This window comes from Lipophrys pholis (genome assembly GCF_963383615.2).
Source record: "Lipophrys pholis genome assembly, chromosome: 14".
Taxonomy (NCBI): domain Eukaryota; kingdom Metazoa; phylum Chordata; class Actinopteri; order Blenniiformes; family Blenniidae; genus Lipophrys; species Lipophrys pholis.
The window spans coordinates 13034606-13051129 of record NC_137633.1 but is presented as its reverse complement, the minus strand read 5'-3'; the positions used below and the strand labels follow the sequence as shown (position 1 = coordinate 13051129).

The 16524-nt window shown below is 38.8% G+C and overlaps 1 protein-coding gene across 1 annotated transcript; it reads left to right on the top strand.

The window, feature by feature from the left end:
• Positions 1-664: 664 nt before the first annotated feature.
• LOC308119700 (phospholipase B1, membrane-associated-like) lies at positions 665-15698 on the top strand (the record flags this gene model as incomplete). Its single annotated transcript, XM_080479850.1, has 41 exons — positions 665-688; positions 2178-2241; positions 2363-2426; positions 2520-2554; positions 3767-3827; positions 3931-3979; positions 4558-4608; positions 4695-4760; positions 4846-4901; positions 5012-5081; positions 5179-5286; positions 5393-5446; positions 6510-6596; positions 6696-6756; positions 6840-6898; positions 7487-7560; positions 7671-7714; positions 7916-8024; positions 8125-8176; positions 8289-8369; positions 8623-8688; positions 8805-8905; positions 8992-9073; positions 9828-9932; positions 10017-10112; positions 10199-10270; positions 10354-10431; positions 10519-10579; positions 10659-10717; positions 11103-11170; positions 11282-11325; positions 11436-11535; positions 11631-11682; positions 11785-11865; positions 12754-12819; positions 13663-13757; positions 13990-14071; positions 14160-14264; positions 14408-14503; positions 14742-14816; positions 14947-15698. 41 exons carry the CDS (start codon positions 665-667, stop codon positions 15148-15150), a joined length of 3057 nt encoding a protein of 1018 aa, XP_080335976.1. The 3' UTR covers positions 15151-15698.
• Positions 15699-16524: the final 826 nt, after the last annotated feature.

The following is a 16524-nucleotide window of genomic DNA, read 5'->3' as shown; positions in this document are numbered from 1 at the left end:
TTTATCTCCCTGGAAATAAATGGCTACGATCTTCTGGCTACGATCACAGTCGTCACATCACCCACATTATTCCCTGAAAGGACGGTGAAACCTTTTAATCAGAAAGTTTTGGCTCATTTAAAAATGAACCTATTGACCTATGGCAGGTTAACTAGAAAATGGTCCAGGGTGCTGGAGCCTGGTTGTTAAGAGACAAAAATATTAAAACAAAGAATCTTCCTGAAAATTTTCTAATGAAGACAAACCAGAAAGGCAGAAGATCTGTCCTGGTAGTTCTTGTCAGTGCTCTCTGCGTTTCTAAAATCTGAAGTATCTATTGAGCCTTTACATTACACTAAAGCTTATGTTTCTATTATGTCTATGCTACATTTACAATAACTATTCTATAAATGTGTTTCATTAGATAACAATCAATAGTTTTACCCCCCCCCCCCCCCCCAAAATGATGCTTAGAAGAATCATCACCCTAATCCATAGATTTCACCTGCATTTGTTCACCTTGCTGAAACTACTGTTGAGGGAAAATATTAACCAAAGAAACTGATGTCTTTTTGAATTAGACTTCTAAACCTTTATGTCCAGTGTCTTTACCATCATGTCAATTGCATACTATATTGTCTTTAGATATTTGTTACCAATTGTCATTTTCAAATAAAACCCAAGGATGGCGCTCATGATGAAAGCTCTGGTATCTTTTCCCCGGCAGTTGGAAGATAACATTATTTATTTATATTATCTATCTCGGGAATTAATAACTATGACCTTTGTTATCTTTCAGTTGGATCTTATGCAACATACGAACGCTCATTTGATGTTATGGAAAAAGAGTAAGTGACACAAAGACACACTGACAATTACTTGACTTTGAGGATACAGTAAGAGAGAATAAGACATCTGATGTAACTTTATCAAGATGGCGAGATAGAGGAAAGCTATAAAAGTCTGTGACAACTATACCAGATCAAAACCTAGAAGACTGCTGGAGTGTGTGTGAAGCACTGGAGAACTTTCACTCTGAAACAGCCGCGTGCTGTTCCGTTAGTTCATCATTAATTCTTCAGACTTTGACAGTCACTTAGGTGCAACCACAACTACTATTATTTTTTACATCATAGTGCTTTTCGTGCCTTTCTTCAAAGTTTTAAAACTGTGCCCTCTGGGGACTCTCTCTCCCTTTCTCAACACCGTTGTTTCACAGTCTATTGGAAGCTTGCCGTCAAGTCTTTTACTGAGGTTGAGGGAGAGAAACAGTGGAGGGAATTACACCGACATCGAAGACGCTCACCATCTCATCATGACTGGATCTGCTCTGCTGGCAGCTCTTTTTATATCCTGCACTCTTTTTACAGGTAAATATAGAACGTTATTGTATTGGTTATTGTCAGGATTGGTTCAGTGAAATCTTTGTTGCAGTTATGTAAACTGCCCAGAGACAGATGGTCAGATCAAAACTTGATGATGAATAGTCAAATATTTGAATGAAAAGTTGTTGTCATGATTGTACAAAATGTTTCCCGATGAATTTCTGGGCTTAATTCACTACTTTTAGCTCATAGTCCATAATAGTGGATGCACAGAGGACACTATCGCTTGCTCAAACATGTCATTTCCTTCGTTTAAGGTTGACAGTGTTTTATAATGTTTGATGTTCGTGATGTGCAGTGAAGGGTGAGATTTCAGTGTGTGTTTGAGTTACATGTTTAACGTTACACAACGTTTGACTGAAAACACCAATGACAGTTCTAACGCAAAGTTGTTCTTAAAGACTGTCTCATGGCACAAACATAATTACATATATTAAGATTTGACAACAATTAAAGTGGTTACCTTGGATTCTTGCTATTGGCCATTTTAAAAAATGAAAAAAATATATAAATATATTGAAAATCAGTCATTTTTAAAAAGGTGTTTTGATATTACTTGCTTGATCTTGTACTTTCAACATCATGCAAATGTTTTAACTATTTTCCCTCACTGTAAATGTAGATGCTGTTGAAGCTGGCGCACAAAACAATGGACCTTATGCAGAAATCCCACAAGAGGTGCTGTATATCAGTTATGAGGTTTCACGCTCATTACAATTAGATGTAGACCTTCAGCCTGCTTACTCATTTGTATTCGAAATGACTGTTGTGATATTGTATCATGAATAATCTGTCGCTCTTTGCATGAAACAGATAGAAAGCTACATGCCGATACTCTGCTCACCTTTACCGGCCCCCTCGTCCTCATCCTCCTCGGGTAAAGCACTCTGCAAATCAATAAGCGTATTGATCCATCCACTCTGCACATTCCATGAATACAGTGAGCTATTTACTATTGGATGTCATTGCCCATGTTTAATTTGTTTTCTCACCATCAGTTGACACAGTCAGACCTTCAGAGATTACAGCTGTTTACACACTGGGAGTGTCACTTTCACTCAGGTAAACAGCTAAATATTTAATTGACAAACACACGTCACAATACAGACTGGATACTGGAACAGGCATGCATTAACAGTCTGTTTTCGTCACCAGGAAAGAAACATCCAGAGTTGTCAGTAGATTAGCCGGTAAGTCCAGTCATTTATTGAGAGCTAGTTTGACTATTTCTATTCGGCTGAATATGCAAATACTTTTAAGTTCTTCAACATCGGCTGTTTAATAGGGTCCTAAATATTAATGTGGCCAATATTGTGTGTATTTTTTATTTTTTTAAGTTTTATCTTCATGTAAGTTGTATAATTTCCTTTGATTTCAATGTCGAACTAAAAGACATGGAACCAAAGATAATCTTTATATTATGAACAAACAAAAGTTTTATTGTATCTTAAAATGAGTATCACAGCTTTTAGTGCGTGTGTGTGTGTGTGTGTGTGTGTGTGTGTGTGTGTGTGTGTGTGTGTGTGTGTGTGTGTGTGTGTGTGTGTGTGTGTGTGTAGCTTTATTTCCCTCTAATCTGACCATAGTCATTGATTTTGTCGAAGAGAGCCACAATTACTTGAACATATCACTCATTAACTTTTAAGCAAAAAAGGATCCCTTTGCACACCTTAGCTGCTCATGTGATCGTCAATGGTTTTGCAGTACGGGTCAGAGTCAAGCACAGGTCATGGGAAACAGTACCGAGCACACTTTGTTGGCAGAACAATATGGCTCTCGTTTTGTTGAGTTTATCTGTGTGGATAAGATAAGGGTCCATAAACACGGGTGGCTGGCTTTGATTGAAGTAAGCAAACGTGAATTAACGTGTCCTTGCAACCGCACTATTGTCTCGCAAGCTTTAAAATAAGCATTTTCTTCTTATTCTGTATGCCATGGGAGTCACACATATGGCCTGCAGGCCAGAATTTGTGCATGAAGGAGTTCAACCTGGTCGTGCGATAACTTTGAGTACCAGAAAAATGAAAAAGCAGCCAATTTTTAAATGAAGGTAACTGCTTTTAAATATGAATCCACTGAGAGTTGCATTGTTTTAGTGATGACACCTTACAACCAGCATCATCCCCGATAAATCCACACTGAGAGATCAGAAAATTATTTTCCTGTTAAAATAAAAACACATTAAATGTGAATATTTTCTAGAAACATAAAAACTTCTTTGCACTAAAACAAACTGAAATCTTTTGAGTTGCTATTACTGTATGTTTATTGGTTATTGGGCTGTTCTGGGATAACTGATTGTAAATGCGGCTGTACTGTATGTGGAAGCTGAAGTTAGAAGTGTTTGACACGTCACATTGATACTAAACCTTTCGAAAAACATGTCTATACGATTTGAACAGAGCTGCTGTCCATGTTTAATCCGGAGGTGATTATTGGACCTCAGAGCTCATCGCAACCCAGGTAACGGACACACACACGCTCACAACATGGAAGGGATGTCACACAAACAGTAAATATTCTGTATGAGAAGACTACAACAGGATTCCTCACGTGTGTGTTGCAGGACTTTACAGGAGGAAGCTCAAGACTTGTCTCACTCCCTTTCAGATCAGGTACAACTGAACTTCTCCGTGAGTTTTTAAGCAGATCTTCACTTGCTCCAATCCCACTGCTTGGTTTCTAAGTGTTACAACAATCTCTGAGAATTGGTTATATGCAAAAACTGTAAGATTTATAACACTCCTCAGTAAGCCAAGTGAGAGACACTTGCAGGACAAGAACAGAATAGTCGTTAACTAAAATAGCATAATAGATTAACAAAAGTGAACATTTAACAACATACATGGTCTAAAATGTAACTATCTGACATAAAATCCTGCAAATCTGCACTTTGTGATCTGTGGAAGAGCAAGTAAATTTCATTAAAATTAGAAAGAACGTGTAACAAGCCTCCTATGTAGCTGAATCAAAGGCTTCACATTTTAAAAGTCTGATAGGAAAGAATTGTTCGTCCACATTGTTCGTTCACATATTTACAGTGAAAGAACAGTGTAAGAAAAAAGCAGAGAAGCATGCCTAAGTTGGACATTTGTACGAATGAAACATTAACCAGGGCAAGCAGGTCCTCCATTGAGTTTGTAAAATTGAACAGTCTGGTTCCTGTTACAGTGCTTTTCTTTTGTCTCTGCAGGCGACGGACTGGAAGCTTGTGCTGATCATCATCCCTGCAGAGTTGACATGCGTCTGTTCACCACATGTAAGAATGACGGTCTCATATTTGTTCTAAAGTTTTGGGAAAATAGTGTAAGCAATCTTTTTTGTTTTCAGGTTGTTGCCAATGTCAATACTGTGGTGCAAGAAGTGGAGGCAGCTTTGCAGACATTACAGGACCAGGTATGCTTTCCTGAAAACAGTTTTCTATGAACAAGATTGAGTTGTAATGACTTCTAAAGTGCTGTTTTTTTTGTTTTTTTTGCAGATGCATCACACTTTAGTTCATGTGGTTGTCTGGGGTGGATATCATGAGCAAGACAAGTGAGCGGTTTAAGTGTTTATAGAAAAAAAGATGGCTAAATAGCCTTGGGTTTTATGTAAATTTTACAATGCTCAAGCTTCTTTTCTTTTTCTATTTCATTTTGTGACAGGTGTGAATGTAAGGGAGATGAAAACATAAATTTGGGTCTCCAAAAAGCAACTCTTCTGAAAACCCTGCAGGTAAATTACCTTGTAACTATAAAGTATTGATGACTTTCTGTGCATGCATTTGAGGTATAGCTCAACGCTGAACTGACGAGTGTCTGATTGTTCCCAGGACTCTCTAAGTCGTGTGGTAAAAAATCCAAAGTGGCACAGCAGAAGTGAGGACTTCACTGTTCTGCTGCAGCCTGTTCCTGTTATCACTGAGCCCAACTCAGATCCTGTAAGTAATGAAACGAAACTATCAAAAACGTGTCGTGAGATATGCAGCCTTCCCATGAACCCACTGGCTAATGTGTAACTTTCATGTTCCCTATGTTTCTTTGAAGGAAAACTCAATAGCTGATCTGAACCAACTAGCTGTTCAGCTGTGGACAAACCTGGTAAAGTCTCAGCTCATGATATTTCATAGGACAATATGTATTCAAAGCACAACCTGTGCGATAGGAATCCTGATCTCTCAGGGTAAATGTTGGATGGAACAGTGATTAGATTGACTGTCGAACACTTGAAGAAAGATTAGATAAGAGATGTAAAGATTAACCTCAAGAGATTATTGCACAGTGATTCTTTTCCAGCATTGTTCAGTCTACAACATGAAGAAAGAATTGTGTAATCAGGACTGTTTAACACTCACAGGTTATTGGCTGCACTGTGTGGGCCCACTTGACTCCAAAATGTTATCCAATCACATGGTTTCCTCTCGCAGCTCCAGGCGCCAACAGGCCAGGCGAAGGCCGTGGACAGTAGAGTCATTACTTTTCCTTGCCCCTCCCAGGTATGGCACGCCATTTAAGTCTGTTCAAAAGTTGCATACAAAAGGACTTTAAATCCATTAATAACTGTATGCCAAATCGATTAGTAAGGTTTTATTCATTTAATACTTTTTACTGCACTGTTTAATACTTGCGTAGCCTACTTTTCCCTCAAGGGAGATCAGTTCTTTAAAATGGTTAATTTCCCAGTTAAATATATATATAAAATTTTTGGCATTGATTTATGCAGTGGGCAGCACAGTGGTATCGATCCATTGCATGAATGTCATTTCTTCAACTCTGGGATTGTCCTCCGTATGGTGTTTGCATGTTCTCATTGTTGTGTGTTTGGGATTTCTTCACGTACTCCCACAGCACACGCAGAAAGACCTTAGCTGAACTCGGACCTACAAACTTCTCATATTGAAGCCAAAGTCCTTTTAATTCTTATCGTCCTGTTATTGCTGAAAAGCATAATTCTTACAAATATTACTCCAGGGTATTAGAACTTTGCACCGAAGTATTTAACCCCCTATAAACAACCAAAACAAATCCAGTCACATGATGATTAAGTTGTAGACAAACAAACCAATCAAAAGAACCAAATTTCATCGGAACATCTCATCAAAATAAACCGAATTTTGTGACACAGTCACACTAAATCTATTAAAATGCTGGCTTTTCTTTTCAGGAGCGACCTTTCCTGAGGACACAGAGAAATTCTCCCGGTGAAATGGAATTGGAGCCTTATGCCAAAGCCTCAAACCAAATAAGCCCCGTAAGAACTCCCTTCGACATATTTACAGCAGCTCAGTGTGCAGTTTGTTTTATTGAATTTTATTGTTGTTTTATTGAATTTTATTGTTTATATTTATAGGATATGGGAACAGTACTACCTTGCACAGACCGTAAACCGTCTCCTGTCATTCCCACCTCAGGTAAGAAGACTTTTTAAGGTTTGCTGATTTAGAGAAAATATTTTTATTAAGTTTGAACGAACAGTTCTTTTTCTTTTCTGCAGTTCATAAGCTCAAACCTGGAGATATCAAGGTGGTGGCAGCAGTAGGAGATTCTCTGACAGTATGTATATCCCTCCATCCCAGTATTCATATTTATACAGATGTATTCAATATGCAAAGATTCGCACCACACAGCCTTACTGAGTTTGTTCAGTTTGTAGGTGGATTTGTGTAAACATACAGCAATGAAGTCTGAAGTCCTGAATTTAGCACAACATAAAAACCTAACATGTGCCTCTGTTGAGCATTGGGTGGCAGCATTGAATCACTTTACTGTTTATCCATTGGCTCTTGGGAAGTGTTTCAGCCATTCTTCTGTTTACTATTCTTCCTGCACTTTCTTTGAGTAATTCAATGTATTTTATCGTGTACATATGTATTGTAGGCCTGAACAGGTCTGCAGCCTGCATCTCTGGAGCCACATGGGGCTCTTTAACCACATTGAAGCTTTTACAAAATAATATATATGTATATAAACTTTATTTTTTCCATCTGGCTTAGAACATGTAAAATTGCTCAATTGCAAAATTGTTTTGATACTGGTCATTAATTTTTAGCACTGTTTGCATGACACCTTATAGCACCCACAGTGGTGGTATAGCACAGGTTTGGTTGTTCCTCACTATCTCACGTCTGGTGATTTCTGTAGGCAGGCAACGGCGTGGGTGCTGTCACAAACAACCTTCTGCTAGTGATGAACCAGTACAGGGGACTGTCATGGAGGTGAGTACATTTATTTGTTCTTCATGAATTTACTGTCCGTTATTTCAGAATTTTGTGATTCTGCGAGCTGCATTCAAAACTGACTGGAGGCTTTTTCCTGTCATTTTCAGTATTGGTGGCAATGAAAACATCACCACAGTGACCACCCTACCTAGTAAGTGTGTCTAATGGTCATTCATTCATTCAATTGCTTCGACTTCACTATAATGTTGTGGTCAATCCAGCAGGGCTTTAAAAAAAAAAAAACTTGAGAACTACATATTTAAACAGCTGTATCTACTACAAATGATAATACATGCACCTTCCTGCCTCTGAATTCAGTATCATCTTTATTTTTCTAACTTGTTGTTTGCAGACATCCTGAGGGAGTTTAACCCCTCGCTAACTGGATTCTCAGAGGGACTAGGTAATCAGGACAGCCCGAAAGCATTTCTCAATCAGGCTGTTACTGGAGCAAAGAGTGGGTGAGTTATGCTCTATATTAACTTAATAACACCGGTGGGTAAATACATCAAAACCCAGCTGGGGTAATCATTGGGTGTAATAAAAACCTTCTGTTATCAGTGACATGGCCCGACAGGTGCGCGTCCTCGTGGATATAATGAAAAATGATTCGGTAAGATACTGATACCAAACAACAGAGGCACATTTTAACATGATCCAATGTGCTCCCACTTTTAAATCCACAATTGATCACCAGGAAAATGTTTGCTTCTCATCTCCCTCAGCGCATCGATTTCCACAATGACTGGAAAGTCATCACCATGTTTATTGGGGGCAATGACATCTGTGACTTCTGCATGGACTCTGTGAGCATTCTATTGTTTTCATATGCCACTGACAGACTGTGAAAACTATTTATCTCAATAATTCTTAAGCTCAAAAGCGTCATAAAAAACAAGGAACCATTTGAAAAAGATTTTATTTAAAATATCAAGTTCTGACTCTAATTATTCTACTAATGACCTAAATAGATCTGCCGAGTCAGTGATATATTAATTAACCTTTGAGATTAACCTTTGTTCACATTTGCTATTCATTTTTATCCTATTTCCCCCACAGATTTTATTCTCACCCACAAATGTGGTCAAAAATATCCGCCAGGCTCTGGACATACTCCACAGTGAGGTATGTCTTCATCTTTTTGTACCATCATCAAATACAATCCAGTTGCCTCTCTGTTGACGCCCTGATGCAGATCACAGTGGATCTACGGTCTCTTTCTCTCTTTTTGGATCTTCCAGGTGCCTCGTGCTATTGTCAACCTGGTGGAGATCTTAAACATTGTTCCTCTGCGTGAGCTGCACAAAGACAGCAGTCTGGGTTGTCCCTCCTGGTTTGTGGGGTCAGTGAGTTTTTTTTTATTGCAGAAGATATTCACAACCAAACTTCTTGAAGAAGATAGTTTAACTGTTAATGTTCATGTTTCAGTTTGATTTGCCCCTGCATATTGAAGCCAAAGGAGGGGTCAGTTGAACTCCAGAAGGTCAACAACTTTAACAGAGCGTATCAGGTATTTTACAAAGAAGTGTAATTTAAACCATTTGCAGACATTTTGAAAATTTTATACTCAACCTATTTTATAACTCCCTCGTTTCTTCCTTTTTCTTCAGAATAATGATGAGTAAATGTACAATGTATGGAAAGCTGTGCTGTTTGTGTAGGAGTTTTAGAACCTTTAATTTCTCATGTATTGGCCTCAACACTGATGTGTCAGCTCTGGAAAAGGTCCGATTACTCTCAGTTAGTGCACAGGTTCATTTGAATGATGTTAGAAGTAACAAAATCACATTGTAGGTATTGCTGTATGAGTTCTACCAACAACATTTTATAAATTCTTAGATAAATCCAATGGGGAATATGTTCCATTTGGACTAATTATAGGGTATCAATGAAGTTGGTGTAGTTTTGGTCAGGTTTTCTCTTTCCCCGTAGATTTTATTTCTGTTGATAAATGGCGTGTGTGTGTATATTTAAATTACCGGTATTATAATTTTTGTAACTTCAAAAAGTCTTGTTTGGAAACTGACTATTAAAATCCTGTCCATTAAAAATGTAAAAGTCCTACGTGATCCACGCCACGATTTAAGTCTGAATTAAGGACAATTTAAAAGTTAAACATAGACAAACACAACTGAGATGTAAAATCTTAAAAGCTTAACATACATATTTCACTGTCTTGACTCAAAATATTTGTCAAAATAATATTAAACCCTTCTTTACACTCATCTTTTCCATCTTAACATCATAGCTATTTTTCCTTGCAGCAAACTATGAGAGAGTTAATCGACTCAGGACGATATGACACAAACGAAAACTTCACTGTGGTACTTCAGCCCTTCTTCAGAGAAGTTTTCCTTCCCATGGTGGAGGTAAGTGCAGTCAGGTCTGCAAAATTACTACTTCAGTTTAGTTATTTGATTGATCATCATTATTATCTGCTCTCTTTTTAAAAGGATGGCCGACCAGATCGCTCTTACTTTGCCCCAGACTGTTTTCATCTCAGTCAGAAAGCTCACACCCTCATGGCTCAAGCTCTGTGGAACAACATGGTCGGAGTGGCTTCAAGAGTCATCATTTGTATTTTATTCCTTCTAAAATGATCCAAAGTAAATCACTAACTCCCTGAATATTTCAGATGGAGCCAGTGGGCAACAAAACCTTCACACAAGACTTCGCAAGTGGCATTGCGTTGAAGTGTCCTACTGAGGTAACACAGTTAAATAATACATGTTATTATTTATTGTTATTTGAATTACTTTTATGCATTAATGTTTTCCTTTCCTCTGCAAGACTGATCCATTTATCAAGACAGCAGTCAACAGCAACTATACATTTCCAGGTCCTTTACCCATTCCACCTCCAGTCACAGTGAGTTATGATTTCTGCTTAATATACTACAAAAGTTCAACATCAGAAAATTATGTGATTATACGTCATGTTTTTGTCATCCTGTAGAACTGGGGAAGTGACTTTTCCTGCGTTCACACATCTCCATCCAACTCTGCGCCCACTTCGGGTAAACGTCCAATGATTCTCAGTTATTACTGCACCAAGTGAAATGCGAGAGATTGATGCTAATGTTAATATTTTATCAGCTCACAGAGTGCGACCAGCCGACATCAAGGTGATAGCTGCTCTTGGAGACTCGCTTACTGTGAGTTTCTGCCCAAGATAGGCACAAACATTTGATTCTTTTTCTTTTTAATAGCTTTTCCCTTCAAGCTTCTGGCACCTTCTGTCACAGTGTGTTAATTTGGATGAATAATGCAAGGACATACAGGATTCAGCAATGATGAGGTGTCTATGGAGGGGGATCAACAGTTGCGTGTGTGTGTGTGTGTGTGTGTGTGTGTGTGTGTGTGTGTGTGTGTGTGTGTGTGTGTGTGTGTGTGTGTGTGTGTGTGTGTGTGTGTGTGTGTGTGTGTGTGTGTGTGTGTGTGTGTGTGTGTGTGTGTGCGTGTGTGTGTGTGTGTTGATGATGCACTAGGTGCTAAATGTGATCATACAAATAAGTTTATCTTTCCTTGTCTTGCATGAAGGCAGGTTTTGGTGCAAAGGCGAAGACTTTGCTGCAGCTGAGAACTGAGTACAGAGGCGTGTCGTGGAGGTAAGAGGCTGCTCGCTAAATACACAATATACCAATTAACAATTTAATGCACATTGCGATTTGAGTGCATCTTGCAGATTTCACTAAGTCCATTTTATTTTCATGAATAAGCATTGGAGGGGATAAAACTCTAGAGACTGTCACAACATTGGCAAGTAAGTCACGTTTCTGCTGAAATGCAATGCTCACAAAAGCCACCAGATGGGACAATTGATTTGAAAGAAGGTTCGGTCTTTTTGCAGTAACAGCCTTTTCTTTGCAACAGATATTCTCAAGAAGTTCAACCCTGGTATCAAAGGCATGTCAAAAGGACAAGGAAAAAAACAAACTGGTTTCAACGTGGCTGTATCAGGCGCTAAAGTTTCGTAAGATCCTATATTTCTCTATTGTAAGACTTGCAGCATGTATTACTGTTCCATGTTTGAAACTTTAACTAATGTAAACATCTTTTTGCACACAGAGGCATCCCAGGTCAGGTCCAACGTCTGATTGAAAGCATGAAAAACGACTCAGTGAGTTTTATTTGCCGCACTGTTCTCAAGTCAATTGCAAGAAAAACAAGATCATTTCATTTATGTGATTGTATTTTCTTCACTGCTCGCCGGCAAAACTAGACCGTGGATTTTCAAAATGACTGGAAACTTGTGACCCTCTTCATCGGAGGCAATGACCTGTGTCAGTACTGCAATGATCGGGTGAGTTGCTTGAAGAAACTGAACATGATCCAGTGGATGAAGGACACTACCAAAAGAAAGAGCACTGTGGCTAAGCGTCCCTTGCTGCTGTGTGATGCCCCTGTGCGGAGCTGTCTCATGATATCACTCCCCAAGTGGAACTGAGCACCGGAGCAGAATAACCAAGCTTTGTGAGCAGCCCTCCCCTGATTGTTTTATTGTATCAGAGTGTGATGAGAGCAGACGTGGTTTCTTTTCAATGAGAACATTCTGTCACTTTGCCCCTCCAACACAGATTACCCCCTCCTCCGGCCCTCCTGTATCCCAGCCTCTGTCTGCGTTAAACAAGCACACGGGGCACAGTGACAGGCGTTGTTCTCTAAGAGGCATAAACAACACACAAGTCCACCCAGACTCTCTTTCTTCATCTCTCTTTCTCTCCCTCACTCTCTCTCTCCCCCCGCCTCTCTCTGTCCCTCTCCTGCTCACTCTTTCATTCTTTTTTCCTTTCTTGTGTTGCCTCTCCTTTCCTTCTCTTTCCATTACTCCTCCAACAGGGCAGTCTCTCTTTTAATGCTTGTGCTTTGAAGCAGAATATCAAAGCGTGGCATCAATTTAAAATGAACACTGAGACTGTGGTAGTGACAGCTTAGGGTTAGTTGTTGCTGCTGTGCTCTTACATGTTGCATGGCTCTGTTGGCTGATATGAGTTTGAATTCCAACTTGGCCAGTCTCTCTCCTCCCCGATGTGCTTTAATTATGCTGCATTTTTCAGGCCACAACATAGAGGAGCTGTTCATGAAAAAATGCATGAGTGAGCTCGTACATGTGTTCCAGTGTCCATCATGAATTACTAAGCAATGTGTGTGTGTGTGTGTGTGTGTGTGTGTCTTTGTTTGAAAACTACAGGCGACTTTATCACCTCAGAACTACAGCTATCACATGATGACTAGCCTGGATACCTTATACAAAGAGGTGAGGTGACGTTATATTGAATCAACACTGTTTGATCCTATTTGCCATAATCTTGTATGAATGGTGTATAGACCCAGGCCACTGATGGGCTGTTTGCATGGTGGAATATGTGGGTTTTCTCCACATACTCTTGTTTAAAAGGGTCAGTTTTTATTGCACGGTCACACTTTTGAAGAATACTTTTGCAAAATTGAAGTTTTCCCCAGGTTGGTGCAAAAGGAATGCAATGTTTGCAATATGTAGAGACTAAATAATACAGTATGTGCAGGGAGTATGTACTTTACAGTGCATGTTGTTCACTACACATGGTCAATCATCAAAAAGACAGTTAATCAGATCAGGACAAGTACATCAAAACTGTATTGTCCTGCTGTAAAATATGATCTTGAGTCTATTCGTCCATGACCTCAGATCCCTACATCTAACACTGGCAGCTCAAACACTCACTGTCCCGGGTGTGTGTAGTCTTGAGAGGATGCTGTGTGCCCTCGTGAGACAGAGGTTGCTGTAAAGATCCTTCAGGGGAAAAAGATTATGGTAATAGTTTTCTGGGCAGGAGCTGTAGCTTTTCGTAGTCCTTTCTTTTGTTGCAGTTCTATTTTTTTTTTTTTTATAAATAACATTTATAGCAGGGGGATAGTGGGCTACCTGTGTGATTTAGTTCTCAATACTTAAAACATGTTTGTACTCTATAAAACATTTTTATTGTACACAAAACTGTTCAGTTTTCCCTTTCCTACAAAGAGATTTACATTGGTTCTAATAGTGTTACCTAAAAGGAGTACCTATATCTACCGACCCTTGGATTATTATTGATCATGGTTTCATGTGCTCTGACTTTAGGTTCCCAGGACGATTGTCAATGTCGTGGAGGCCTTGGAGATTGAAGGCCTTCGCAGGATCAAGAAGGACAGTCTCGGGTGCAACGTCATACAACCGTACGCTCATCGATCTACTTGTGATAAATTATTCTTTCACAATATTGAGGTCACTGAGTAAAAAGCAGCATTTTTGAAATTGTTCTAGTACAGGGGTTTTCAAAGTATTGGAGAATGAGCCCCTTTCCCTGAGCTGGAACCGTGCTCCCCATGAGATATGAGTGAATGTTTATTCTTATGTTTTCTACAACACCCAGTAATATATCATTTTAATTCTATCCTTGACCCACAGGTTTGTCTGTCCGTGCTTTTTGATGCCAGGCGATGATTCACCAGAGCTGGCTGAAGTAAAATGGATCAATCGGGAAGTACAGGTCAGTCAAGAAAAATAGTGAAAGCAAAATATGACATCAACAGGGTCATTACATTTGCAGTTATAACATCTGCATTATTTCCTGCCAGGTTGATACAGAAAAACTGGTGTATGGAGGCCGGTACGATGGCAGGGAGGACTTTGCTGTGGTTGTTCAGCCTTTTTTCAAAAACACCGTCGTGCCTTTGACTGCTGTAAGCTCGCTGTGTGCTCACCACCCTCCCCTCAGAGCACTTCACATATCCAAACATTGATCTTCACAGTGGTAACAAGCCTGTGTCCTTGAAACACATCATATCCATGAAAAGCAATGCTATATATTTTTTTTCTCTTCCAGGATGGCAGACCTGACTCCACTTACTTTTCTGAGGACTGTTTCCACTTCAGTGAGCGGGGGCATGCTGACATGGCTTCATCTCTGTGGAATAACATGGTGGGTCAGTCCAGGGAAACAGGAAAAGGCTTTTGGAGGCTATGTTAGCTATGTTTATTTATGATTATAATAACAGAGAATGCTATTTATTGGACTTTCTTGAGAGCTTGGTGAAAACATAATCATCTTTATATCTATATATCAAGTTAGTTGAAGCAGGAAGACCTCCTCGGACTAAAGAATGGCTCATTGCAATTTGGTCAATAAGTAACAAAAGATTTTTCTGTTTTGTCTCTAGTTGGAGCCAGTAGGTAAAAAACAGACATACAACAATTTTAGAAATGACAGAAATGGCATCAAGTGCCCTACTAAGGTAAGAAATCTGCCACACCAACCCTTCGCACATGCTACTGCTGACCTAGTTGTGCACGGTTTATAAATAATGACAGGTCATGGAAGTGAGTTTGACTCATTTTAAAAGCCTCCCTGTTAATGTGTTCCAGGAGCATCCTTATATCTTCACAAGAATGAACAGCTTTCCAAATTCAACCATGACCCCTGACCCAGAATGCACAGACCCTTTGCCAATATGGGTTGCACCTGTCCTGGCTGTTGTCGGTGTTCTGGTTGGCTGCGGCGTGAGCTCACTTTTCTTCATCTGCAGAGCAAAGAAAAGCAACAAGGAGATGTTAAATACCATGTTTTGATGTGCGACTTACTGTAATTGTCACTGGACAATATGAAGAGAGAGAAAAAAGAAGTGAAATAGCATTATTAAGGCTTCATATTAAGACAGTTTCAATAATAACACATGGAAATATGACAGTGTTATTTCCAATATGAAAAAACTAATTAATTATTCCTCTGGAACATTAGCGATGAATACAGATGGAAATGAACGTTGGTTTCACACTCAAATATATTATCCATACTGCATTCCAGCAGAGTAAGCCATTTTTTAACTTTGTCTCGTGGATTTTATGAATTTTGTATTTTTGTAAGTGTTCAACTGGGAAGTCTTATTTAATAGTTGTTGCTGGTCTAACAACCAATAAAGCCACCACCTACACCTGCAAAACAGTGCATTACGTGTGTAAAACTGCTAAATTACATCTACTGATTTTACATTAACTTATTGATATTTGGTATTTTCAGTTTTATTGAAATAAAATGTATCTTAATATATCAATGTAACATTTTTTTCATCTGTATAATGTATTGATATGAACAATAAAATACCTGATGTCAACACCTGAATTTGGTGAGTTTTGTGAATCAAACAGCAATACAATACGTGGGCACGCAACAATGGTACTTTTTTATAATCAGAAACACTTGAAAAACCACATTATCAAACATTATAGGGGCTGTTTTAATAATCAGACCAAACAAAAACTTTATGTAAGGCTCAAATGCATCTGCAGGTGGGGCATACCAAAATGTCAGTGCTTCTATGCATCTTCATTCATTGTGTAAATTTACTATGTTGTTAAAAAAAAAAGGAAACCTGGAAGTAATTTGAACAACATGTATCAGAGCAGACTTATTATGTATGGAGTTTTATTTAAGGACATTTCTTTATGTTTTTTATTGTAAAACTTTTTTTTTTAACTTTTTAATTACTGATAATGCATTCAATGTGTCATTCTGTACCACTTAAGCTGTTTTAGACTGCGTTGAGTAGTCTTCTCAATACACAGAGGAAGCACATGTTGGAAGAAAACAACTGCACATGTCCAGCCTAATGTAAATGTCGACAGTGGAAAATGAAGAATAGTTAAGAAATCCCTCGCATCCTCTTCACAAAGAGAAACAACATAAGTGGATTAGAGCAATATAGTCACTGACTGAAGACCCAGTCTGAACTAAAATGTCAAGCACATTTGAACCGGTAAAATAGTGCCATAATAACCTTTAAATTATAAAACCTTGCATAGCTGTTGCATTATGAGTGTTGTCATAAACTCACCCTGACAGCATAGCTTTGAGACTAATGCCCTCAATGAGGGAGCTATTTTTCATGGCAGCATATTTCAGATATTTCAGCTCAGGTCTCAGTGTTGTGTTATTACTCTTGGGAA